The 27,896-nt window shown below is 37.2% G+C and overlaps 1 protein-coding gene across 2 annotated transcripts in view; it reads left to right on the top strand.

Moving 5' to 3' along the window:
• The window catches only part of rexo1 (REX1, RNA exonuclease 1 homolog), a 90,547-nt gene that overhangs the window by 16,533 nt on the left and 46,118 nt on the right, over positions 1–27,896 (top strand). For both annotated transcript variants that reach the window (XM_069928730.1, XM_069928731.1), the window contains exon 2: positions 19,498–21,281. In XM_069928730.1, the coding sequence (XP_069784831.1) occupies positions 19,498–21,281 (1,784 nt within the window). The remainder of the gene's footprint in view (positions 1–19,497; positions 21,282–27,896) is intronic.

The following is a 27,896-nucleotide window of genomic DNA, read 5'->3' as shown; positions in this document are numbered from 1 at the left end:
AAATTTGTGTGGTTTTCAAAGCACTATCTGGATAGCATCCAGTCCACGCTGCTGAAGATCCAGCTGCGCTGGATGGGTCACGTCCCCAGAATGGAGGACCATCGCCTTCCCAAGATCGTATTATATGGCGAGCTCTCCACTGGCCACCGTGACAGAGGTGCACCAAAGAAAAGGTACAAGGACTGCCTAAAGAAATCTCTTGGTGCCTGCCACATTGACCACCGCCAGTGGGCTGATAACGCCTCAAACCGTGCATCTTGGCGCCTCACAGTTTGGCGGGCAGCAGCCTCCTTTGAAGAAGACCGCAGAGCCCACCTCACTGACAAAAGGCAAAGGAGGAAAAACCCAACACCCAACCCCAACCCACCAATTTTCCCTTGCAACCGCTGCAATCGTGTCTGCCTGTCCCGCATCGGACTGGTCAGCCACAAACGAGCCTGCAGCTGACGTGGACTTTTTACCCCCTCCATAAATCTTCGTCCGCGAAGCCAAGCCAAAGAAGAAGAATCTGGATAGTACTCACTAGGTGAGACATTGCACAGTACGGCACTTCAAGTTGAATTATTTTCTAAATTGAATCAGGATACTTAATCAGACATCAAGAACCTTTTAACAAAAGTAGCCATCGCCAAGCTTTAGCAGAATTTCCAGTCACCTCGAGATGTGCAACATTCAGCTAAGCTGAAAAACTTGAATAACTTGTCTGAAGTGCATCTGAATTGAAACTACATTTATAAACCTGTATGGAATGTTTAGGGGAGATCATTTGAATGGAAAATTGCATTCTCAAATTTTTAGCCTATTATTCAAATTCCTTGGCATTTATTCTTGTACATGATTTTTTACTGAAGTTCAAGCTCTGTGAATCCCATTGCTTCCATATTACCTGGTGATTAGTGCTTTGTTGAAATGGGATGTATTTTTCTGGACAAGTTCACTTTATTGTAGTTTTTTTTTCTTTTATTCCTATTATTGATATTTCGATTCAGATTTTTCAGATGCTGTAGCTTTTCAGGAGACTTCCAAGTGCTGTATGTTTTCCATCACTAATCTGATGAGAAGATTTCATGTTAATGAAATTGTCAAGCAAGTCCTTTTAAAAAAAAACAAATTCAGCTGTTTTCCTCTATTTGTCAATCTCTTCTTTAACTGTTGCTTTCTGTCTTTTTTTTGAATATTAAAAAAAAAATTAATCTATGTAAATTATACTTAAAACAGAGTCAATACTTTCATGAAATTTGAAAATTACATGGTATTAACTCCTCCCCCTTAACCACCCTCCCCTTATCCCCAACCAATATAAAGATAATTTTGACAATTGATACAATATATAGTTTTATAAAAGAATTATATAAAAAGAGTAAGAAAAGCATAAAGAATAAAAGTAATATCAATCTGGATTGCACAAAGGGTTGGTTCATTCTTGAATCTTACAGTATTGATAGTAAATGACTTTAGGGAAGAAAATTATACAGGTCTTAAGAGGCTGGAAGTACATTCTTACATATTTAGCCCTAAACTGCATATACGGGCTCCATATTTGTACAAAGGTTGAATATTTATTTCTCAAGTTATATATCTTCTCCAATGGTATACAACTCCGTGCCATCTTTCCATACCCAAATGCATACTTGATTTCCAAATCACTGCAATATACTTCCTTCCCACCGCTAAATTTAGCTTGATAAAATTATAGTTTCAAATCCGATCTTGTTCTTCCTATATTCCAACAAAAATAAATCTAGATATTGTGGAATAACAACCCAGTAATCTGTTCCAAAAACTTTTCTAAATCTGTTGAAAAAGTTCTAACATGACCATGGGGAGTGCAAAAAGGTTCCTACTTCTTCACCACATCTAAAGCATTTATCTGATAAATTCATTTTCATTTTGTGCAATTTTTGCAGTGTCAAATATAATTGGTGTAAATAATTATATTGAAAAACTACCTAACATTTATAATATTTGTCATAGTTTTGAGTTCTGCCAATCTTTTCTTATCATTTATAATATTTAGATCAGCCTCCTATTTCGGTGTAGATTTATGTATTCCCTTTTTAATAGTACTTGCTTGTAATAAAAGATACTTTGCAGAAATTTTTTTTTAATATAACCTCACCTAATAAGAACCTCCAAATCAGTTTTCAACTTCCTAACTTTAAGAATTATTATCATGTAGCTCAATTGAGGTTCTTACTTCTTTATTTGAGAGATCAAGAAAACCGCTGTGGATCAAACTTGAGATGGATAAAATAGAGAAATTAGCAGAGGAACTTGTTTATGAATAGGATTCAAAGTTAATAACTGGTATTAAGAGGGAAGCTTTGCTTTTTTCTGGAAAACTTTATTTATAATCAATAATAGATAATACATACAAAGTACAATGTAATACATATTTTATTCCCCTCCCCATCCCTATCCCTCCCACCCCACCCCACTCCCTACTAATCTACCCCCAAAAAAAGAAAAAGAAAAGAAAGATGGAGGAGAATAATTAAAACAATACATTTAGATATGTGTCGTGGTTTGGGACCACACCATCCATGTAAGGGAAAATATTTTAGCAATTAGTACGCATCCAATCCATATACGGGCTCCAAACTTTAACAAAAAAAGGATAATTATTTCATAAATTATATGTTATCTTCTCTAAAGGAATACGTGACCTCATCTCCGCTTGCCACCAATGAATATTCAATTGAATCTCATTCTTCCATGTAACTGCAAGACGTATCCTAGCTACTGCTAAAGCCAAACTTAAAAAAGCAATTTGAGATCTATCAAATTTCAACTCTAAACACAATGATTTAATATCACCCAATAAAAATATCATAGGATCAAATGTAATTTTAAATTTAAACATAACTTCCAAAAATTCTTTAATTTTATTCCAAAAGGGTTTAACCGTCTCATAACCAAACCGAATGTAAGAAGGTTCCTACTTCCTTATGACATCTAAAACATAAATCTGAAGGGACATATTTAAATTTCTTTAGTTTCTCAGGAGTTAAATTATAATGAACCAATCTATACCTCACATTCACAATCTTAGTCATACTATCTTCACATATTGACATCCACTCTTTCGGGGAGATTGTTATCCCCAAGTCTTTCTCCCATTTCACTCGAGTCTTATCTACACCTGGCTTGGGGGGGTTTTAGCCTGCAGTAAATTATACATATTCGATATGAAACCCTTCCTAGTACAATCAGTAATGAAACTATCAAATTTAGATATTCTAGGAAGACACAAGGTACACCGAAAGTTTTCTAACAATAGAGCTTTAACTTGATAATAAGTTTTTAAAAAAAGTACTCATTTTTTTGAAAAGAAATAAAATGACCTGCCTCATAACAAATGTAGAAGATTGTTATGAACAAGGTAAATTGATGTCGTTTCAACAGTTAAGAAATACATTCTTTTGCTATCTTCAACTGAGGGGAAAAATGAAGTCTGTTTGCTTTCAGTCCATTTTTCATTTTAAGAGTTCTATTTACATCTCATGAGCATCATTTTCTGATCCATTGATATCCCTGCAGAGAACTTGGATTCAGAGTTGAAGGGGCTGATTCTGTGTTTGTTCTCACTGAAGGGTTTTTTGGAATTTTATTGTTTGTGTATATAATGTAGAGATGTCTCGCTCTCTCCTGATGGAAAGTGAGCAGGTGGTGAGATTGATTGGTACCTTGGAGGGCTGGTGGTGGGTGGGGTTGAAGAGTGGTTTTGGAAAGAGAAAGAAATGGTTAGATAGGGTGCTGGCTAAGGCTTAAAGGCAATGATAAATCTAGATACAATCTGATAATACTGGGCCATTTTTTTGGAAGCATTTGCCTTTCTGGTTTATCTGTCATCTTAAATGATAGTATCCTATAAGAAAGACATTATTGGTTACTTATTTTTTTTTAATATTAACTGCAGGTCCTGATTTGACACTGCTGTCCATTTGGAGGGAAAATAAGGTCTCAAATGCCACTTTAATTATTAACTCTGAGTCATTTGTTGTTAGAATTATGTGGAATGTACATTAGAAAGAAAGGCAATTAATAACAAAGCTTGAGCTATAATCCCTCTTTTAATGGAACTGTATGAGAAAGAAACCTCATTCTTTCTGCCTCCTGCGTTTGTTTCCTTGTAAATGTATGCTGTCTACTCCAGGTAATAAATTCCATTGTCTCACCATTTCAGTTCAAGAAGTTGAATTTTTGATTACATTTAAATATCAAAATCTTTCAGGTTTAGGATTATATTAATGCAGTGTTGGGTTTAAAGATACCTTCACAATTTAGCACTGTCTGCAGAGATATGATGGAAACACAACCTCTGTTGCCTTACATCATATAATATAGTATTAATGATCTATTAGACAGAGTACCTTAAATGCATTTTTAAAAAATGTCTTGAATCTTCTTGAATCTTTTGCTCTTTTACATTAAGTGGTGTATCATGGTTTTGCATAAGGACATTATTCAGCCGAAGGCCTGGCAGTAGTCAGTGATTTTTAAAAGTAGAGTATTATGTAGTGCTTTACATGAAAGGGAAGTGTTCTTTCTTTAGAATGTGAAAATAGTACAGCACACAACAGGTTTCTGTCATATATGATACCATCATAAACTAATGCCATTTCCCTGCAAATGATTATTCCTTATTTCTCCTTTTCTTGCATGTTCATCTGCTAGTCGAAATGCCTCTTAAACATCGCTATCATATCTGCTTTCACTGCCATTCCCCTCAGCTTGGCAGCATGTTCCAGGTACCTGCAACTCTGTGAAGAAAAAAAACTTGCCTCAAATACTTACCCCCTCACCTTAAAGTTTGCCATCTAGAATTTGAGTTTTGTATCTTGAGTGAAAGACCCTGACTGTCTACTATACCAATGCCTCTCATAAATTTATAGAGTTCAAAAAATTGGTCAGAGCAGATCACAAAGGTCCACCAGAAATTGGGTCTGTGGGTGGGTATGCATGCAGAAACAGTCATCCATTGCTGCTGGAAAATCATCAGCTTGATGAAAGACACCCTTGGGTCTATCCAAAACTCGTTGATCATCCAGCACACTGAGATGTCAGGGAATGCTGCCGACTGGCATGTTCCAGGCTGCAGGTGTACATGCTAAGATATGCTGAGGCTTGGCACAGCCAATGGGAGGCCTTTATGGAGAAGGACCACAATCTCGAGTCCTTTCGCTACTTGGCATTGAAGAGCTGAGACTGCAGGGGAAGTCCCTCAAACAACAGAGGGGACAGTAACAATAAGGGGCCATAGTGGTGGGTGGTAATGGTGTAAAATAGAGAGCAAGTATAACAAATAGTGAAGTAAAACTCTGCATGTGACACTACAGATGTGAAAAGACTTGTGAACAATTTATTGCAAATAAAGTTTATTTTTGGAGGAAAAACTACAGTACTTCAAATCAAGTTACCCCTCCACCTTTCTTTGTAGCTAACACTCTAAATAATTATTTTCTAAACTAAATAGTTATATTTAATATAATTTTGGATCCTATTTTTAATTTTATCAATAATCCAAGATATGAAAAATTAATTCATGGAAATTATGTTACAATAGGTATAAAATTACTTGAGCTTTGTCTGTGAAATTATGTGGTTGGTTTGTACACTCTAATCTTTGGCTTCAAAATCAAATGCATAATTCTGGCAATATAATGAGTGAATTTTCAATATTTGCAGTTTTTAGCAGAACTGTATTTTTTTCTTTAGTTTTGTGTAATGCTTTTCAAGAAATATGTAGATGATTAGAAAGTCACGTCGTGGTGACATGGAATGGAAATGTATACAGTATTTGAATATTTCTGTTGGTCTTGAACTGTTCAGAGATGAGTTGATGTCAGATCCAAGTCTGCCTCTTTAAGATCTAGGAGATTGGATAGTATGGCCTCATTTCCACTGGAATGTAAGAGGCTTAGGATTACCTTCAAGATTATCTTTGAGATTTAAGAAATTGATGGGAAAAGATAGCATAGATAGTTTTTTTAAAAAACTTTATTTGTTTTCGAACGAATAAATAATATGACATATACAGCAATTAAATATGAACTTTTTTTATATATATTAAAAAAAAAAGAAAGGAAAAAAATCCCCCCCCCGTCAGCCAACTCTCCTAAGGAGAACCATAAAAAAGAAAAAAGAAAGAATATTTAAATATACATATTAAAATCTAATCAATATAAATTGAAATGTAAATATTCTGAGTATAACAACCACTTATAAATAAAAAAATTATAATGATCATGTGAAACATACATATTATTTTCCATTATTAAACAATATTTCATCTCATTATGCCATCTATTAATATCAATCATATTTGTATCTTTCCACATACTAGCAATACATATTTTCGCTATGGATAAAGCTAAATATACAAAAGAAAGCTGAAACTTATCTAATCCCAAGCCTTTCAGGGGTTGCAAACTGCCCAATAAAAATACTGTCGGATCTAAAACTATTTTAATCTTATACAGATATTCTAAAAAACGATTGAATTTTCTTCCAAAAAGATTGTATATGTATACATGACCAAACAGCATGAAAAAACGTTCCAACCGTATCGCCACATCTAAAACACAAATCTGATTCATTAAAACCATACTTTTTTAATTTTTCAGGTGTCAAATATAATTGATGTAAAAAAATTGTAATTAATCATTGCATAACGTGCATTTATCAATCTAGTTACACTATCATAATAAATATCTAACCAATCCTCTTCAGAAAAAGTAAAACAAGTATCCGCTTCCCATTTAATTTTAGATCTATCCCGACCCATTTTATCCATACCATCCTGTAATATTTGATACATAAATGAAATATAACCCTTCTCTGGTACCTTCATAAGAAAAGTCTCAAATTTAGTAATTTTAGGGAAAATCACATCTCTACCAAACATACATTTTACCAAAGATCGAATTTGATAATAAAGAAATAAAGAATTCTTATCAATACCAAAATCTTCCCTCATCTGTTTAAAAGATAAAAACTTACTCTCTTTAAAACAATCTCCCAAATTTTTCACACCTTTAAATCTCCAATGCAATAAACTTTGATTATGTATTGAAAAAGAAATAAGTTGATTATTATACAACGGAGTCAAAGCCAATAATTTACCTCTAGAACCTATCATTTTATTTTTCTTTATCCATAACTTCATTCTTTGGCTTGGCTTTGCGGACGAAGATTTATGGAGGGGGTAAATGTCCACGTCAGCTGCAGGCTCGTTTGTGGCTGACAAGTCCGATGTGGGACAGGCAGACAAGGTTGCAGAGGAAAATTGGTTGGTTGGGGTTGGGTGTTGGGTTTTTCCTCCTTTGTCTTTTGTCAGTGAGGTGGGCTCTGCGGTCTTCTTCAAAGGAGGATGCTGCCCGCCGAACTGTGAGGCGCCAAGATGCACAGTTTGAGGCGATATCAGCCCACTGGCGGAGGTCAATGTGGCAGGCACCAAGAGATTTCTTTAGGCAGTCCTTGTACCTCTTCTTTGGTGCACCTCTGTCATGGTGGCCAGTGGAGAGCTCGCCATATAACACGATCTTGGGAAGGCGATGGTCTTCCATTCTGGAGACGTGACCTACCCAGCGCAGTTGGATCTTCAGCAGCGTGGATTCGATGCTGTCGGCCTCTGCCATCTCGAGTACTTCGATGTTAGGGATGAAGTCGCTCCAATGAATGTTGAGGATGGAGCGGAGACAACGCTGGTGGAAGCGTTCTAGGAGCCGTAGGTGATGCCGGTAGAGGACTCATGATTCGGAGCCGAACAGGAGTGTGGGTATGACAACGGCTCTGTATACGCTTATCTTTGTGAGGTTTTTCAGTTGGTTGTTTTTCCAGACTCTTTTGTGTAGTCTTCCAAAGGCGCTATTTGCCTTGGCGAGTCTGTTGTCTATATATAATATATATATATATATTTATATAGGCACATTATATTGTTGTAACAAATTCATATTCCACCTAAACAAAAATTGATGTATTTCAAATTCAGAAATATTTGCCATCTAAATTTTAGCCTAACTAGGAGGCTGTACCAAATCCATCAATGAACTAATAAATTTAAGTTGGGCTGCCTCATAATAATTTTGAAAATGTGGTAAACGTAATCCCCCTAACTCATATTTCCAAATTAATTTATTCAAAGCTATTCTCAAAAATTTACCCCTCCATATAAACTCCCTAACCATTCTATTTAAATCTCAAAAAAAATTTTTATCAAGTAAATGTGGAATAGATTTAAATAAATGTTGTATACGCGGAAAGATATTAATCTTAATTGTATTTATCCTTCCCATTAAATTAATAGGTAAATCTTTCCATTTAATCAAACCAGTTTTAATTTTTTTCATTAATGGAGCATAAATTATATAAAGATTGATAATTACATTCAAAATTATGCCCAGATATTTAATTCGATCAATCCACTTCAAATTAATAATATTCTTATAAACTGAATAATCTCCTTCACTTACCGGTAATAACTTTATATCCAGAAAGGCATCCATATTGTATTAAACACTCCTTCAAGTGCAAAAGTGACTGAGCTGGATTTGTTAAATACACCAATACGTCATCAGCAAATAAATTAATTTATATTCCTCATCTAAAACTTTCATACCTTGTATCTGTGTATTTTGTCTTATCAACTGTGCTAAAGGTTCAATCACTAACACAAACAAAGCTGGTGATAAAGGACAACCTTGACGAGTTGATCGAGTTAACTTAAAAGATTCCGAAATCAAACCATTCGTCAATACACTTGCTACCTGTTTACTGTGTAGAGCCCTAATCCAACCAATAAAAGAAGGACCAAACTTTAATTTCTCCAAAACTTTAAACAAAAATTTCCATTCAACTCTATCAAATGCTTTTTCTGCATCTAAGGATATCACCATCGGATGATCTAAAGATTGTCAAAATCTATTCATCAAACTAATCACTCGCAAAATATTATCTGAAGCATATCTATTCTTTATAAAACCTGTTTGATCAATATGAGTCAACTTTGGTAAAAATTTAGCCAATCTATTCGCTAATACTTTAGCTATTATTTTATAATCTACATTTAACAACAAAATTGGTCTATATGAAGATACCTGCAAAGCATCTCTATCTTTTTTAGGAATTCCTGTAATTAAAGCACTAGAACCTAGACCAAGACTCAGGGAAATCATAATGTTCTCCAACTTGACATAATACATCCCCAAACACTGTAGATAAATCATCATAAAAATTTTTATAAAATTCAACCGAAAATCCATCATCACCAGGCGATTTACCATTTGCCATTTCCAGCATAGCCATTTTAATTTCTGAATCAATAAATGGTTCTTCTAACTCCTGTATATCTGCATCCTCTAATATCGGTAAATTCAACTGTGATTTTAAAAAAAAGATCAATCGATCCAGTTTCTTGTTTTCCTTCAGATGTATATAACTTTTTATAAAATTCATTATTAATCTCACGAGGTTTATGTGATAATAGAATTCTGTCTAACAGCATTAATAGTCCTCAAAATCTGTTCTTTCTTTAATTGCCATGCCAGTACCTTATGTGCTTTCTCTCCCCATTCATAATACAGTTGTTTAGTCCTATTAATCACACATTCAAATTGATAAGATTGCAAAGTATTATATTCCAGTTTCAACCTAGATAATTCTATTTTCTGATCTTCTGTAGCATCTTTCTGAAATTCCTTTTCTAACTCATCAATCTGTTTCTCTAATTCAAGAGTCTGATTTAATCGATTCTTTTTTATTTTAGAAGTATAACTAATTATTTGTCCTCTCAAATAAGCTTTCATAGCATCCCATAATACAAACTTACTTTGAACAAATTTAGAATTTTCTTTCAAAAAAAGTAATTTGTTTTTTCAAAAAATCAATAAATTCCTTATTTTTAACAACATTGTATTAAATCTCCAAAGATGAGCTATTTGAATTTTTTCAGAAGTTTCATATGTAAAATATAACAGAGAATGATCTGAAATCACCCTACTTTTATATTCCGCTTTTTGTATTTTCCCTTGTAAATGTGCCGATACTAAAAAGAAGTCAATCCTTGAAAACGATTCATGTCTAGATGAATAAAAGGAAAAAACTTTCTCTGTTGGATTAAGACGTCTCCACATATCTACTAAATTAAGATCTTTTATCAACGCTTGGACCTGGATTGCCATCTTGGATTTCTTAACTTTCTTTGGAGATTTATCTAATAAAGTTTCCAAAACACAATTAAAATCATCACCAACTAAAATATTATCATTAGCTTGACCCAAATATAAAAATGCATCCGAAATTAATACTTCATCATCTGCATTTGGAGCATAAATATTAAGTAAAGTCCAAAATTCACTAAAAATCTTACAATTCAATTTAAGAATACATCCTGCCTTTTCCTCCATTGATTGTAACTCAAAAGATAATTTTTTATGTATCAAAATTGCTACACCTTTAGCTCTAGAATGAAACAAAGAAAAATATACATGCCCAACCCAACCCCTTTTTAATTTCACACTTTCCTTCACATTCAAATGTGTTTCTTGTAAAAAGGCAATATCAATTTTCATTTTCTTAATATACACCAAGATTCGCTTATGTTTAATCAGACTATTTAATCCTTGAACATTAAAATTAACAAACCTCAACTTCGACATATGTACTATTATTACTAAATACAAATAATATCTTTATATAAAAACTCAAATCAACGTATATAGGCCCTCCAATTAAAAAAATCACAAATTAAAAATTAAGAAAAAAATTTTTTTAAAAAATCAATAACCCCCCCCCCCCAAAAAAACTACCAAAATGTTGTAATCCCCTAAACAAAAATTGGGTGTGGGTGCGTAATCCAGTCTTTAAAGAAACAAAGAGGGTCTTGTCCTTCTATACCCTCTGGCAAACCAACAATTTTCACATTATTCCTTCTGCTTTGATTTTTCAAATAATCTATTTTTCTTTCTAGCTCCTTCTCACGATCTCCTAATTCTGTGACTGATTTTTCCACCTTCAACACTTTTTCTGTGTTAGAAGTCATTTGTTGTTTACAGTCTAAAAAAGCTGTCTGAAATTTTTTAAATTCTTCATAAGATGCATCCACACGTGCTTTAACTGTATTTAATTCTGAACTTATACCAGCATTCATTTGAACTATCTCATTCATTAGAGATGTCAACATAGGTTGAATAACTGCATTCAATTGCATACATTGAAAATCAGTAAATATCAGCTCTGCTCTCTCTGACATGATGGCAGAACAAGGTAACTGCAGCTCCTGCTGCAATTCAACAGAAGGCATTTTAAAAGTTTTACTGTGGGTCTGGACTCCCAGTGACGGCATCCCAACTTCAGGGAGTCGCCGCTGGTCTATCCCCGCATCTTGATGTTTTTCTCATCCATTCGCGAAAAAAAACAATTCCTTCAGATTGTAATGCTGCCTGATGCATTTCCTTTTCAGCCTCCACTGGCGATCTTTGGGATTTGGGATTTAGGCAATGAAGAAATTGAGCCTGGGGCTGTTTCAAGTCGTCTAGGTCTCAGATCTTCAACATTAAGATAGCATAGATAGTCAGAGTCTTTGTTTTTCCTGGTTATGGGTATTTAGTACTAGAAGCCACGGGTTTTAGGTGGGGTGTGGAGACATTTAAAGGGGACCTGAGGGCATGTTATTCCACAGAGGGTGGTGGATGTGAGGAACTAGCTGCCAGAGAAGGAGGAAGAGGCTGGTACAATCACAATGTTTTGAAGACAGTTAGATTGATAGGAAAAAAAATTAGAGGGATATGAGCAAAATGCTGGCAAATTAGACCTTTTGGCTTGCATGGACAAGCTGGTTGAAGGTCTTGTGTAACTATGAATCTATAATTTAGATTAATATTAATAGGCATGCCTGATATAGATGCAATGGGCTGGAGCCTGATTCTGTTCAGTGGAAAAAGTGGACTGACATGAGTGTATATAAAATTAATTTTGTAAGTTTCCTGAACTTTAGTTGCAGAAGTGGAAAACTAATTACATGTGCACCCCTACTTACAATGGTCCGACATGACTTTTCAAAGTTACGATGGTTCGAATCAATACTTTCAATTTAGAACTCCAATCTTTTCCCCTGCTTGTGATATGCGGTATGCTACTCCCACGATGCTGGGTGATGGCAACATCATGCAAGAGTATCATACAGCATACTCTCTTACAATGCTGACTCAACCATGCTCACAGTCTCAATGCTTCAAACATTCTTCACACCCAGTGTGCTTTCAGGTGTGTATAGTAATGGTTTTTTCAGTGTGGAATAAAGGTATTCAAAATTTAATTACAAAAAAAATGTAAGTGCAGCATTCTTTCTCGACCTACAGTGGGTTTGCCAGAACGCAACCCCATCTTAAGTTGAGGAGCACTTGTACGTTTGCCAGAATTCTATGAAAGAAGATTTGGTTCATTAAAAACAAATTGAAGTACAGTACCACTCCTATTATCTGAAATCAGATTATCCAAAAAAATTTTTGGACCTGGAAGTGACGTCTGCTGGGCTCCAAAATTTTTTCCAGATAATTGAGGATTTCAGAAAAATCAAAAATGCTCATTTATCCAAAACATTTAGAAGCTGAAATTATGACATTTAACCTCCAAAGTTTTTTGGATAATGAGGGTATCCAAAACAATCAGAAATCCTCAGTTATCCAAAAATTTTTTCAGAGCTGAACTGGTCAACAGGTTGAAAAAAAATCTTAGAATTTTGGAAAAACCTCTGAGTAGAATTTTGAGTTTTTGGTGTTGGATTTATCTTATTCAGTTTGTTTTTTGGTGAAAATTAAACATGATTTCATGCTTAAAAATCCTTCTCTTGTTGTTGTATTCTGACCATCTTTGATAATCTGAGTTGTACTGTATTATACTGCAAAATATGTAATCTGTGATGTTCATTTGCAAATTCCCCATTGTAACATTTTTGTAATTTGGGCATGAAGCATAATGCTTTGCAAGCTTGGATGTCACAGGTAATTGGAAATGCAAGGTCATCAGGGATAGATGGTATGCAGAATGCGCATTTGGGATCCCATTGAAAGCTGGGACCAGTGTAGTGAGTCATTAATTGGCATTAGCTAAGGACACTCTATAAAAGATTAAGAAAGATGCAAGATTGAGCAAAAAAGGTAGGATTGGCAAATTAGGCGAACAAGATTAGATGAAAAGGAAAAGTGAGAAACATAAACGTAGCAAACTTTTAAGTTTGTAAAATGCCATGTGTGAGAAATTCTGGAGTATAAAAATTATTGAATTTCTGGGCTAAAAAGATGAACTGAAATCACATTATTATGAAAACACAAATACTATTTTAATGATCAAATATTAAATGTAAAACTTTGTGGTGAGTTCAATGAGGAAGATGGAATGATCGTTTCTGTCATATTCCACCACGTGCTTTAGAGGTCGAGCCTCTAAAGGTGATGTTGTAAATATATTTCACTTGGTTTAACTTATCTTTCATTAGATAAAATTGTGGTGTGGCCTTAGTAATGTAGTGTATGAAGTAAATGCTGTGAGTAATTTTTGTGTGAAAGCAGCCCAGCCCCATTCTCATTTGTGTTGGTACATATTAAGGTCTTTAAATGGTTCTTGAAAGTAGGAATTGCAGGTCTACATCATTTTGTATTGAAATCATTGAACTATTTTGAAATTGGATTGTAATTATAAGTTTCTACTGAGGTTGTATTAAGCATTTTTTTTTTAAAAAAAACTTGCTCAGAGTCTGCTGGAACCTGTCAATGTGTTGGGATCAGATCATGTTTAAATTCCGGATTAAAACATTTAGCATCCAGCTGGTCTGTGCCATGCTGGCTTGTCTCGAACTCTTTGTCCAAGCCAGCATGATTTGCATGTGTTCTCGGTACTTGGTTAATATTTGCTGTGTCATTCTCAAGTGCGTAAATGGCCTGTTTGAGATTGCTACATTGGTTGGCATTGTCAGATGATACGCACTCAGATTCAGATTGGCTGAGGGTGAATCACGTTTTGATTTTATGCACAGTACCAACTGCTGCCCGGTTGAGAAGCACTTATGGAGTAATTGAAGGATAATCTCTTGGACCTCATCAGAGGCCAACTATTTTCGGGTGGACAAATAGTTTGAATGTTGCCCCTCTCCTCCATTCTTCAAGCACATTTTTGATCTGCTGAGGATTTTCATTTGTTTCTATTCTGATTTCAAATTCCAGCATATTCAAGATTTTAGTTTTTCCTGTTTGGTTTAAATGAAATATAAGTTTATGTTCATGTTTAGTCTAACCTCCTCCCTACAAGGTTCCTTTAAGATGCCTTCTGTCTCTGTAGGCTCCTTGAAGCTTTCAACATTGATTTTCTTGGGTCACTGTTTCTGTTGACACTGTTATTTTCGATTGGTTGATGGTAATAATAGTGGATTAGGTGATGGTCAGTCCAACAGTTTTCAGATTGTGTCATGATGTATGTTGTTATGGACTCTTGCCAATGCCAAAATGAAGTGCTGCCATGACATGAAACCAGTCTGATTAAAGAATGTAATGGATAAACCAAACTTAAACTTGGTGACCATCTGGACAGGAAAGTTTGCTGATGCTGTGATTCTAGTATAGCAATGGGCGCTGAAAGAGTGGCTGAGTTTTTCCAGCATTTTGTGTATTATGCAATCGTGCTGACTGTTTTGCGGAGAATTTCTATTCATTCTGTAGGAATGGCTCTGCTCTGCTTCCGGTGGCTTTAATTTTCCATCTCACCCATATCAAAATAGGAAATTTGCCATTCAGAGAAAAGAAGACTTCACCCTGAAGGTGACGATTTTGAGGCTCACAAGGGCTGTTACGGTTCAGTTGCTGTGTGAATTCTATAATCAATCGATTTCTTTTTTTTTAGACATTAAGGCATCCGCAGGATGCAAGATTAATCCAGTTGAGAGACCTTGAGGTGAGTCATCTGCTGTAAACTTGTTGAATGATGAAACAGACACAAGAGGGCGTACTTTTACTTCCAGAGCTTAATTCCTTATGTTTTTGGCAGCTCTTGCATGTGTCCATTTTACATAATTGAGATAATGAACAGAATACTGTACTTAATTTATTGTGTAGCAATTGGAAAAAAGAACACAAAGCTGGAGAAACTCAGCAGGACAAAGGTAAAGGTACATAACCAACGTTTCAGGCTTGAGCCCTTCATCAAGGTTCATCAAGAAAGACTTTTTTCCCATACCATGATAAAGGGCTCAAACCTGAAACATTGGTTATGTACCTTTACCGTTGCTATATAAAGTACACTGCTTGACCTGCTGAGTTTCTCCAGAATTGTGTTTTCACTTCAACCACGATATCTGCAGACTTTCGTGTTTTATTCCTTGCAATTGGAAAAGATGAATCATATATAATGACCATATGACAGATGTCGACATGCTTCCATTATGACTAACGCGGGGAGAAAATTGAACCTAGTCTACAAGGCTTAGTTGCTTTGCTTGACTTTCATCTCAGTATTTTTTATTGTGTTTAGTTCCCCATGGTACCTCAGTGGGGACCTGCAGTTACGGGGAGGGAATTTACACATTAGAAATTGGCGTAAATAGGCTGTGTTCCAAGATGGTATTTGGAAGCTGAATATACTTGATGAAAGCACATTCTGGAAGAAATTTATTGAACAAGTAGCTGTGAATTTCGATCAGTTTGAAATCCCTTCGACTCAGAGAATTCCAATAGTTGTTTGTGAATTGAGGATAGTAATCGTTTGTTTGATTTTAATTTCAATCTCCAAAGTTGGTCCTGGATCAGTGGAAAAGTGTAAGTAAAAATTCAGTACATTCATTAATGTAGCAAAAAAGGTTTTGAAGGATTCCTTGAAACCAAATTGTCATCTGAGGTGGATATGGTTTTCTTATTGAGAGATGTGTTTAGAGGAAGGTCTAGTGAGACTTTAGCAGCTGTGCAACTCTGGGATCTCTGATATTGCAAACAAATTATCTGCAGAAACCAAGTGGTCTCTTGTCAGTTGTGCATACTGCAGGCGTGAGAGTTGAAGTGAGTGATAGCAGCAACGTTAACATATAGGAAGACATGAACAAATATATTTCATTCTTGTTGACCAACCAGAATTGTGGTAATTACATATTTATCTGTTGATTTAATTGTAGATGCTGGAGAATAATAGCATGGCAGTCTGTAAGCATAGCATACTTTTGGTAGATGAGGCTTGGAACTCTTGATGTGCAATACAAACTTGCACATTTTATTGTGTAATGCAAAATATCGTGCAGGTTATGCTTTAACTAAGAAATAGTTGTACATTGTTAAAGAATACATTTGCTTCTCCTGTGAGGTGGTTGCAAAGGAAATGTATTCTTTTTGCTATAGCTGATAACATTTGAGAATTTCTTCAGAGAACTGTACTTTTACTGTAGTTACCGATAGTTGAATTAATACTGGTACTAGCAAATGGATTTAAATTATTTGCTGTATATTGGGTGGTATATCAGATACAATTGCATCATACGATTGCTTCATAACTTGTTTACTTTTATTAAATTAAGCAATGTATTTTTTTGTTCGTCGTAATTACCCACTGAGTTATTTAGAAAGCAATTATCTCAGACTGTCATTTATAGACTGTGCAAAATATTTGATCAGTAGTAGCTGATCAGTATGCCTGCTGTAAATTCTAACATTGTGTCATAATTGCACCGACTGAAAATATTTCTGGTCAAAGTGGGTGACTTGTATTTTTCATTGGGTATCCTCGTCTTACCCTTACTGGAAAATGTGCAGAAATGCCGAATGTGAACAAGATTTGGCTTTACTAAGATGCAGCTTTACCTTTTCCACTATTAATCTACAAATAAGGAATGATCCTAAGATAACTAACACAAACCTGGCACTATCTGGGGAGCCTTGTTGGGATCTGTGTATAATAAAAAAAATTTACTAGACTTCATGTAGGGATTGCATTGTTGCTACAGCTGACATTTTCTAGCTTTTGTGTAAAAGGCTAACAGGTCATTTTGGTCGGTTTGTGATTCTAATTTGCACTTTAATTGTATATGTTATTTGTGGCTTTGGTAAATCGGGTTCATGTTTGCTAAATTCAATCATTTATTCAGAATAATTTGTTTTATGGCAGAAGTATAGTACAAATATTACTATAAATTACACTCAAAAATAAATAGAGCGAGACAATGGGAGAAAGTGAGGTAGTGTCTGTGGTTCATTGTCAATTCAGAAATCTGATACCAGAGGAGTAGAAACTGTCCTTTTGCCGTTGGGTGCTCGTCTTCTGTCCTTTTTTTCCTGGTGATACCAGTGAGAAGAGGGCATGGCCTGGGTAGTGAGGATCCTTGAGGATAGAGGCTATGTTCTTAAGAGATCACTTCTTGTAGATGTCCCTAATGGAGTGAAGACTCGTGCCCATAATGTCACTGGCAGAGTTAACAATTCTCTGTCGCCTTTTGCTAGCCTGTGTATTGTCCCCTCCACACCAGACAAGTGATGCAACCAGGCAGAATTTGGTATTATTCAATTTGTAATTGCAAGAAATTTCCTGAGTATATTTTCCAGCACTCTCAAATATGATGCATAAATATATTTATGACGCAGTAGTTGACTTTTGAATCCCATTGTGTCCAATGACACACTGAACACAAGAAAGAGCTTTTTAAGTTCATCATCCGTTCCTCCTTTGGTTCAGAGCTTAAAAAGTTCTGCCACATTACGTCCTTAGCAGGGTATGTTTCAACTCCCCAGCTCTTGAGTGGCAAGAAAGAAAATTTCTCATCGAACTGCGGCTTTCATAACTTTAAACATTTCTATTCCATTTCCCCTCAAATGTAATCATCTCAAAGTATTGTGTTTGACATTAAAAAAAAATATAATATCAGAAGAAAAAAATTTCCATACAGAGGACAATGAATCTCAGGAATTCTGTACCCAAGGAGCTCAGTTACAGTACATTCAAGACAACCTGATTAAAATTTTTGGATATTAAGTGAATGAAAAAGGATGGGATTCCAACAAAGTCGGACTGTTGTGATTGCTGGACTTTCAGATTTCATGTAATAATGTAGAAAAACTTTTCAGGCAAATACTTTGTAGTAATAGAAACTGCATGTTTTCAATACTTCAATGCATTTTAGAATAGTTATACTTTTTTAGAATTTAAGTTTATGGTTCTAATTTGCAGTAATGGTGCAAAATGCTTCCATTGGCTAATTTGTACATGTACAGATCATGTGTGATAATAAGGTGGAGAGATGAAGGAAAAGTACTGCGTAGCAATTACTCCAGATTGAAATTCATCAGTGATATCTGTTCTACCTGTATATTTAGCCGGTCTCTCCTGCTGGATTATAATTGTAATGTACATTGCACACGGTACAATGTGTCCATAAATTCTTACTTACTGTCGAACAGATATTTAACTGTTCAGCAGCAACTAGAATATGCTCTTTTTGGAAAAAAAATAGCTGAATTAAGAAACAGTTTCAAATGCTTAACTTGCATTGTAACACAAAAAAAAGCGCAGTCAAATGGTTTTTTAAAGGTGTTGAGGAACTAAAAGTTGTTTGGGGAAGCCCCTTGAATAGATGATGTTGACAATCTTCAAAAATGGATACATGAAGTTTCAGTTTAAATTTCAATCAGGCAATAACGAAATGGTACGTTTCTCATAAAGGCGAGAAAAATTATGTTGCTGTACTTTTGCAGCTGAATTAGTGATAGAGTTACTCAATATAGGGATGGGAATGTTACAGATATTTAAAATTTAATTAATTTTTGGCCTTTTGCTTTTAAACCTTTTGTCGGAATTCTTTTTCCAATCACCTTTTTGTCATCAAATGAATGGTCAAAATATTTGCAAACCTTTGTCGCTGACATTTGACGCAACTGTAGACATAGTTTTTATTATTAGATTATAATTTTTTTGTTTGTGTTCTATCTGTGGAAGAGAAAAATCTTAGCCATCTTTCAGCTCCTCTCTCAATGGCAGACGAACAAGGAACTTGAAAATTATTTGATGGATTGTGAAAAGGGATATGTTGGTTAAAAAAAAATGTTGCTGGCATTTCTTTTGCATTCAAGTGAATCAAATGATCAATATTGTGCCTTAAAGTCCTGTTGTATTTACATTTTACCAGTAACTCGTTTAATAAAGTTTTAGTTGGATTCCTCCATCGAAATATTTGATTCTGACATCAGAAGTATTACTTGTATCATACCAAATTAAAATGTTATTGCCATTTTTGCTTTGATAGGGAACAAGTCTTAGACTTGGGGGGGAAAAATGCCAGTAATTAGTAGTTACTTTACTAAGTGCAATTGTACTTTCAATGACAGCTTAGATTTATGTTGAATGTGATCTCAGAGGTTCCCATTGATGCTATTGGTTATAGAATCATTTGAAATGGATAAAACTTTAGATTGATTCAGTCATTTTCTGACCTTTCTGAATCTTTTAATATTTACAATGCTTTAATTTGTCTTTCAGAACATGGATATGATCCTTATAATCCTGAACTTCCTCAGGGTCCATCCAGAAATGGAGATGGAATCTCTGGTGGCCTTACGGAATCTAGTACTCTAGAGTTGGAACTGGTCAACAAAGCCATTGAGGCGGTTAAGAATGAGGTTGAACGTGAGCAGAAAAAATTATCAAGGTACGAGGATCTTATCGATGCAGAAGAAGAGTATGTCCTTTCATCTCCTCAAAAGGCAGTTAGCAAACTCAAGAATCACACAGAGCTTTTGCCTATTGAAGATAATTTGATAGACTCTTCAGTATATAATCCAGATAATTACCCTGCAAGTAGTAATGTAGAATACACCCCAACTCCACTTTCTGTTCCAGCCTGTTCCAGTAAATATACTTTGGATACAGATGATGAAGGTGATGCAAGAGGTAATTCTTTGAAATATGTCCCAACACTTGTGACAAAACCTGTCAAAAATGCTAAGTCTGTATCTGGTAATAAATATGTGATTGACAGCACAAAGCCATGCACTGATTTAGAGTACGATCCTTTGCTGAATTATTCAGCCCGGCTGATCAAAAAAAGGACAAGGGAACATGGGATTAAAAGGCCCAGAGGAAACAGCTCAGAAGAACCTTATGTACCGACAGCAAAGAATCGATGCCGTAACTTGAACTCAAGCAGATATGAGGTGGACGCGGAATTCTCAGACTCTGCAGATGAACTAAATAGCAACCACCAGAAAGGTTGTGACATGAATAAGTTGGATGTATTATCCCCAAAGGAAAAAGAGATTCTGAATGTCGTGGATGTTTGCAATCTTGGTAGCAAACGAGATGAGATTAGAAAGAAACAAAAATTGAAATCCACCAGTCAGTCATCTAAAATTTCACACTGTAGTAAGGAAGAAATTGAAGAACAAGAATGTCAAGAGAAAAAGAATAAAGGTAGTGTCCAAGATAGTTCAAGGACAAAGACAAGAAAGGACACCATTAAAAATAAATCTTCGCACCACATGCAGAATGTTGGCAAAAGAGGGAAAGTAAAATGTGTAAAGGAAAGTCTAGAAATTAAGCATGAAAAACAAGGGCAGAAATTAAAAAACAATGATGATAACACAGTTAATAAAAAGAAACACAAAGGATCTGAGAAAAATGGGATCAAAGAAGAAAAGCAAAAAATTAACGTTGATGCAAGTCCTAGTAAAAAGGTGGGAAAAGCAAAAACCAGCAAATTGGACGGGATGAAAAATGAAAACCAATCAAAGACTAAATCAAACTGTTTATCAGATAGTTTGGGAAAAGTCAAACGTCACGATGGCAAGATCATAATTAGTCAGAAATATGATAAAAATAATGACAGCTCAAAATCCAAAGCTTTGAAACATAAAAATGGGACTCGCGTAGACAATAAAAACAAAAACAGGGAGTCAAGACCTGTAAAAGATAAAGCAAAACGTAAAGAAGAAAATTTGACACCGGCCTTGACGAAGCGAACACTCAGCCACACAGAGTTATTTGGTGATGACAGCAGTAATGATGAAAGCCCTTGTAAAGGTGACGCTGCTGTGAATTACGAGTCCGATTCGGACATGGACAGAAATCCACATGTCACCAGCAGTTCTAGTGAAGATGAAACTGGGAGAAATACTGAACGAGGAGCTTTCTCTTTTGAGGATATCGATTGTTTGCGTCTAGAAAAAGATTTTGAATTTGAATCTGATCCCATGGAGGAATGTCTAAGGATTTTTAATGAGTCTAATGAAGTAAAGAACGAAGATAGGGGCAGAGTTTCAAAACAGGTAAGATTCTGATTGTATTCTTTGAAATATTTCATTTTAATTAAATACATTCTGAGGGGTTTATGTTTGTTTTTAACCACTGGAAATTTTATTATCTTATCTACTGCATGAGGTGTTCATGATGTGACCACCTCTGCATTAGCAAGACCAAACACACATGAGGCAACTGCTTTGCAAAACCCCTTCCCCTGGGGTGCCGAAGCCCTTCCCCTGGGGTGCCGAAGCCCTTCCCCTGGGGTGCCGAAGCCCTTCCCCTGGGGTGCCGAAGCCCTTCCCCTGGGGTGCCGAAGCCCTTCCCCTGGGGTGCCGAAGCCCTTCCCCTGGGGTGCCGAAGCCCTTCCCCTGGGGTGCCGAAGCCCTTCCCCTGGGGTGCCGAAGCCCTTCCCCTGGGGTGCCGAAGCCCTTCCCCTGGGGTGCCGAAGCCCTTCCCCTGGGGTGCCGAAGCCCTTCCCCTGGGGTGCCGAAGCCCTTCCCCTGGGGTGCCGAAGCCCTTCCCCTGGGGTGCCGAAGCCCTTCCCCTGGGGTGCCGAAGCCCTTCCCCTGGGGTGCCGAAGCCCTTCCCCTGGGGTGCCGAAGCCCTTCCCCTGGGGTGCCGAAGCCCTTCCCCTGGGGTGCCGAAGCCCTTCCCCTGGGGTGCCGAAGCCCTTCCCCTGGGGTGCCGAAGCCCTTCCCCTGGGGTGCCGAAGCCCTTCCCCTGGGGTGCCGAAGCCCTTCCCCTGGGGTGCCGAAGCCCTTCCCCTGGGGTGCCGAAGCCCTTCCCCTGGGGTGCCGAAGCCCTTCCCCTGGGGTGCCGAAGCCCTTCCCCTGGGGTGCCGAAGCCCTTCCCCTGGGGTGCCGAAGCCCTTCCCCTGGGGTGCCGAAGCCCTTCCCCTGGGGTGCCGAAGCCCTTCCCCTGGGGTGCCGAAGCCCTTCCCCTGGGGTGCCGAAGCCCTTCCCCTGGGGTGCCGAAGCCCTTCCCCTGGGGTGCCGAAGCCCTTCCCCTGGGGTGCCGAAGCCCTTCCCCTGGGGTGCCGAAGCCCTTCCCCTGGGGTGCCGAAGCCCATTTTGACCTCCTATTCCTTGCTATTTCAATTCCCAGACAGACTTTTCTCCCTTTGCCTTATTCACTGCCAGGCTGAGGCCTAAAACAAACTAAAGGGATAATGCCTCATTTTGTCTAGAAATCTATAATGGTATGGACATTGAATTTTGCAATTTCAGTTCACGCGTAATTCGCGCTGCTCCCCCCCCCCCCGCCATTTCCATTTCTCATTCCAATCTATCTGCAATCCTATTTATGTTCCCTTCAACTCCTGGTTCCATCTACTCAATGTCCACACATTTCTCACAGCAGATGACGTTCCCATCTGGTTCCATTTGCCCTTTGCCTCTCTCTTAATGGTTCCCATTTGCACATTCCTTACTTATCAGATTCCAGAACTGGTAATTTTTGTCTCTTGCTTATCAACCTCCAGATGCTATCTCCAGCTTCACCCTCCCTCTACTCATCCCACCTAGTTCAACTAGACTTTTTTCTCCTTGCCTTCTCTTGTCAGCTGCCTGCTTTTTACCTGACTGTAGTCCCCACCCGTCCCCCTTCCCTGGCCTGGCTGCATCTGCCTTTTGTCCTTCACCCCTCCTCTGTCCATCTATCACCTGTCTCACCCATCCCCTTTGTATATGTAATTTGGCATTAATTAAGGAGGTTCCAAGCTTTCAGTTGAGAAACTATTAAGCAATGAAATAAACTAACCAAGTAAAATGGATATACTCAGTACAGTAATTATTCAAAACTTTTTGTCATGTTTATGGGAGCTGACATCTTGAACTTATGCAGAAAGAAAATTTACGAATAAAAATTGCACTTATTGCAAAATAATTCTCTATTGTTCGAACTCAAGTTACTTATTAACTTCCAAAAATATTTCTTGGAGGTACCCAATCCTGAATTGGAGACTCACTGGGACCTATTTTTCTGTAGTGTGCAGGCAATGTTGTATTGCCTAATTTCTTGAGGAAAATAAGAGGGTTTATTTCCAAGTAGGTTCCACCTGACACCATAAGGCATAACCAGTGCTTCAGATTTATTGTCAGAGTACATACATGAAATCACATAAAACCCTGAGATTCCTTTCTCCTGCGGCATGGCAGAATTACCACTAATTGGTAGTGCAAAAAATAAACCTACACAGCTTAAAACATGGAAAACAAATAAAGATCTGTAACCAAACTGACTGCAGTAGAGAGAGAATAAAAAGAAACAAAAGTGCACAAGTGAGTCCTTAAATGTCTCTGATTGAGTTTATCATTGTTGCTTTATTATTCAAACGAAGTAAATAGAGCAGAATTTTCATAAAATGCTGTTTCAAAGACTACCAAATTTTAAAAAATTAAAATACTACTACTGGTGGATTTCAATTAATTAAAAAAAAACTTAAGGGTCCTCCTTTCTTTCTTTTAAAGTTATTTTTATTGAGTTTTGTTGGAAAAGAAAACAAACATAAATCCATTGAATCGAGACTGTTACACATTTAGGATAATAGCATATATTATAGTGACAATAGTACTTGGACAAATCCCAATCCAATATGTATTTATACATAGAGTTGTATAAAAAGTAAAGAAAGAGAAAAAGGAAAAAAATTAACAAAATGCCAATCAAACAATTCATATTGTAAGTAGAGATAACCTCAAGCAATGGCCTCGGGAGATCTGGTGTCCTTTCCAAAATAGATCCTTGTCACTTCCATCGAAAATGTATGGGGTTTGTATGCCCACCTCACTGACAAAAGACAGAGGAGGAAAAACCCAACACCCAATTTTCCCCTGCAACCACTGCAACCGTGTCTGCCTGTCCCGCATCGGACTTGTCAGCCACAAACGAGCCTGCAGCTGACGTGGACATTACCCCTCCATAAATCTTCGTCCGCGAAGCCAAGCTAAAGAAAGAAAGTAAAGAAGAATATTTGAGTAGTACAGAATCATTGATGAGAAGGACCTGTAACTGTCTAAATGAATAAAACTTTATATGAGTGGCATTACTCATAGCTCTTTATTTGGGGCTTAAACTGTTTTGGTCTGCAATGATGTGGAGTTCATTTAACCCTTTGGACTCCAGCCACTTTTAACGTTTCCTAATATATACTTTGGACTGATCCTTGGATAAACATGGTACGAACACCATTATGAACCAGCTGGAAATGGGGTATAAAACCAGTGCTGGAAAACAGGAATACGCTTGCACTTGTGGGTAGTCCCTGAAAACCAGGACACGGAGTTCAAAGGGTTAAGTCACTAGTGTCACAGTAAATTTTATAAATTGCCTGATCAGGTTGCCAAGTAAAAAAAATTAAAGTTTAGCTGCTTTCATGTTCACTTGAGAGCAATTACAGTCTTGATTTTACTTCAGGAGCAGAATAATGGATTGTTTATATCAGTGGTTCCCAATCTTTTTCTTTCTACTCACATCCCACTTTAAGTATTCCCTGTGCCATCCGTGCTCTGTGATGAGTAAGGGATTGCTTAAGGTGGGATGTGAGTGGAAAGAAAAAATTAGAAAATCTCTGTTTTAATTGTACCTAATTGACTCGTTATGTGCACGGTTTCAGAACTCCAAAGGAAATGGGCCAATGACAATTTTTCTCAATCAAAATATTTCAATAACAATTGGGTCGAGAGCAGTGATTCTCAACCCTCCCTTCCCACTCACATAACACCTTAAGCAATCCCTTACTCATCACAGAGCACGGATCAGAGTGGAAAGAACCACTGGTTGATATAGCTGTAAAACCCCTGCATAAAAAAAACATTTGTTTAATGATTTGTCATGTGCTATGTCACTGACTATCTATCGATCTGTTTATTCATTATTTAGACTTATAGTACAATAACAAGTCCTTTTGGCCCACGAGCTCATCCTGCCCAATCAACCTACAAACCGCAGTACGTTTTGAGTGGTGGGAGGAAACTTGAGCCCCTGGGGAAAACTCACATAGACACAGGGAGATCAATCAAACTCCTTACAAACAGCGCAGGATTCAAACCCTGGTCCCGATCGCTGGTGCTGTAACAATGTTGCGTTAACTGCTACTCTAGCCATGCCGCCTATCCTTTAACTTATCAAATTGCTTCATACTTAAAAGTTAGATCTCCTTATAAATTGCATTCTTGATATTTTTGATATATGAAAAAATAGATTATTGTAAGAGGATGGGGTGATTTTTACAGGTTAAATCCACCACGCTTCACCCAAATGATATAAATAAGACATTGTCCATTGTTGAAGCCTGTATTTCATTGTGTGATTATAATAGTGTCCACAGGACAATCAGACAATTGATTATCTTCGATATTGCCATTGGCTCATATTGTTAAGTGGAGGCTTATCTTAAATGTGTGTAGTTATTCTCTTGCCATATTTAACTGCTGATAGTTAACTGTTAGATATTGTTCCAGCTTTATACCTCCTCAGCTCTTCAGTTTTTCAAGTGACAAAGGAGCACTTCAAAGTTTTTAAAACTTTAACTATCTTAATTAAATGAAAGTAAAAGTGTAATGCACTGATGTTTTAACAAAATAACTCTGCAGAGGCAAAAGATGAATTGCAATTTACTACAGTTTTTTGACAAAGTTGAGAAACAACTCTTTGCAAAGTTGGTGATTTCTTGGAGATTTTTTTTCCTTAAATTGCAATCCTCTTTTGAACTGTCCCAATTACATCAAAATATGCTTGACTGTAATCTGCAAACATTTTCTCCTTGAACTGCGTATGTATAATTGGTGCATTGACAGAGCTAGAATGGATAATTTTATTAGTCTTTTGCAAGCAATCTTAATAACAAACTTTGAAATGGTAGAGTCCTCAGTGCAGTTAGCTGTTTTGCCTATCAGCATGTACCTTTTTTGATTTCTCCTTTTTTCATATTATGTCCAGTCCTTGGATGAAGGCATTGCTACCTGTTTCGAGATTAACGTGGTGGGTCACTTACAAAATTGTTACCACCTTTGTGGAAAAACAATGCTCCACTGTGCAACTGGGACTTTTAGGATTTTCACCTAGCATAGTCATCTTGTGCCCTTCTAGATGGTGAAAGTTGCAGGCTTTGGTGTTGCTGATAGCAAGTTGCTGACATCTGATGCACTGATTTTGGATGTGGAGTTGGGAATAAGTTGCTGACCAAATGAGCTGCCCCTTCCTCAGTAATGTGAAGTACCTTGAGTACCTGTTATCCAGAAGTCAAGCAACCGGCAAAAAAAAAATCATGGAAAATAATTAGTCAACAAATTCAGTATGGAATTTTAAAATGAATGCACCTTGCCGTTAGTTCACCAATTGGGCAACACGCAATTTCAAGCTTATCTGGCATCCAGCAATCCTCATAGATGCCGAATATTGGAGGTAAGGTGCTGACATGGATAGGAAATTGGTTAAGAAATAGGAAACAAAGGGTTGGGGGTAAGCGGGTCTTTTTCAGGATGGCAGGATGTGACGAGTGGAGTGCCGCAGGGATCGGTATTGGGTCCTCAGTTGTTTGTAATTTATGTAAATGATTTGGATGAGGGGATTATTAATAATTTGAGCAAATTTGCAGATGACACGAAACTGGGTGGCGGTGTGGGGTGTGAGGAGGATGTCAGGAAATTGCAGAGGGACTTGGACAGGTTGGGGGAGTGGGCTGCTGAATGGAAGATGGCGTTCAATGTGAGCAAATGTGAGGTTATCCATTTTGGAGGCAATAATAGGAAAGCTGAGTATTATTTAAATGGAGACAAGCTAGGGAGTGGGGAGGAGCAAATAGATCTGGGAGTACTTGTTCACCGGTCGGTCACTGAAGACTAGCATGCAGGTTCAGAAAGCTGTGAAGAAGGCTAATAGCATGTTGGCTTTCATAAAGAGGGGATTGGAGTATAGGAAGAGAGACGCCCTTCTGCAATTGTACAGGGCCCTGGTGAGACCCCACCTGGAGCATTGCGTCCAGTTCTGGTCTCCAATTTTGAGGAAGGACATACTAGCTATAGAGGGTGTGCAGCGCAGATTTACAAGGTTAGTTCCAGGGATGGCGGGGTTGACATATGCTGAAAGGCTAGAAAAACTGGACTTGTATCCGATGGAGTTTAGAAGGATGAGGGGGGACATGATTGAGGTATGCAAAATCATCAGGGGGATAGACAAGGTGAAGTCTGATTACCTGTTCCCAATGATGGGGGAGACGAGGACTAGAGGGCATAGTTTAAGAATACAGGGTAGGCCCTTTAGGACGGAGATGAGAAAACATTTTTTTACCCAGAGAAGTGTGAATCTGTGGAATGCTCTGCCGCAGAGGGTGGTAGAGGCAGATTCGCTGATTATGTTCAAAAGAGAGTTAGATAAGACTCTAGTGGGCAAAGGAGTTGAGGGTTATGGGGATAAGGCTGGAAAGGGGTACTGATAGTAGTGATCAGCCATGATCTGTAAAATGGCGGTGCTGGCTCGACGGGCCGAAGGGCCTACTCCAGCTCCTATTGTCTATTGTCTATTGAATACCCGGGGTTTTACTGTATTAGCAAAAGAACTCCTGATTTGAGCTTTTGGGTGGTAGAGACTGTGTAGCATTTGGTTTGTGAGAATTTCACTACAGAATACTCAGCCATATGGTT

This window comes from Narcine bancroftii, chromosome 3 (genome assembly GCF_036971445.1).
Source record: "Narcine bancroftii isolate sNarBan1 chromosome 3, sNarBan1.hap1, whole genome shotgun sequence".
NCBI lineage: Eukaryota > Metazoa > Chordata > Chondrichthyes > Torpediniformes > Narcinidae > Narcine > Narcine bancroftii.
This window is presented reverse-complemented; position numbering and strand designations above follow the sequence as displayed.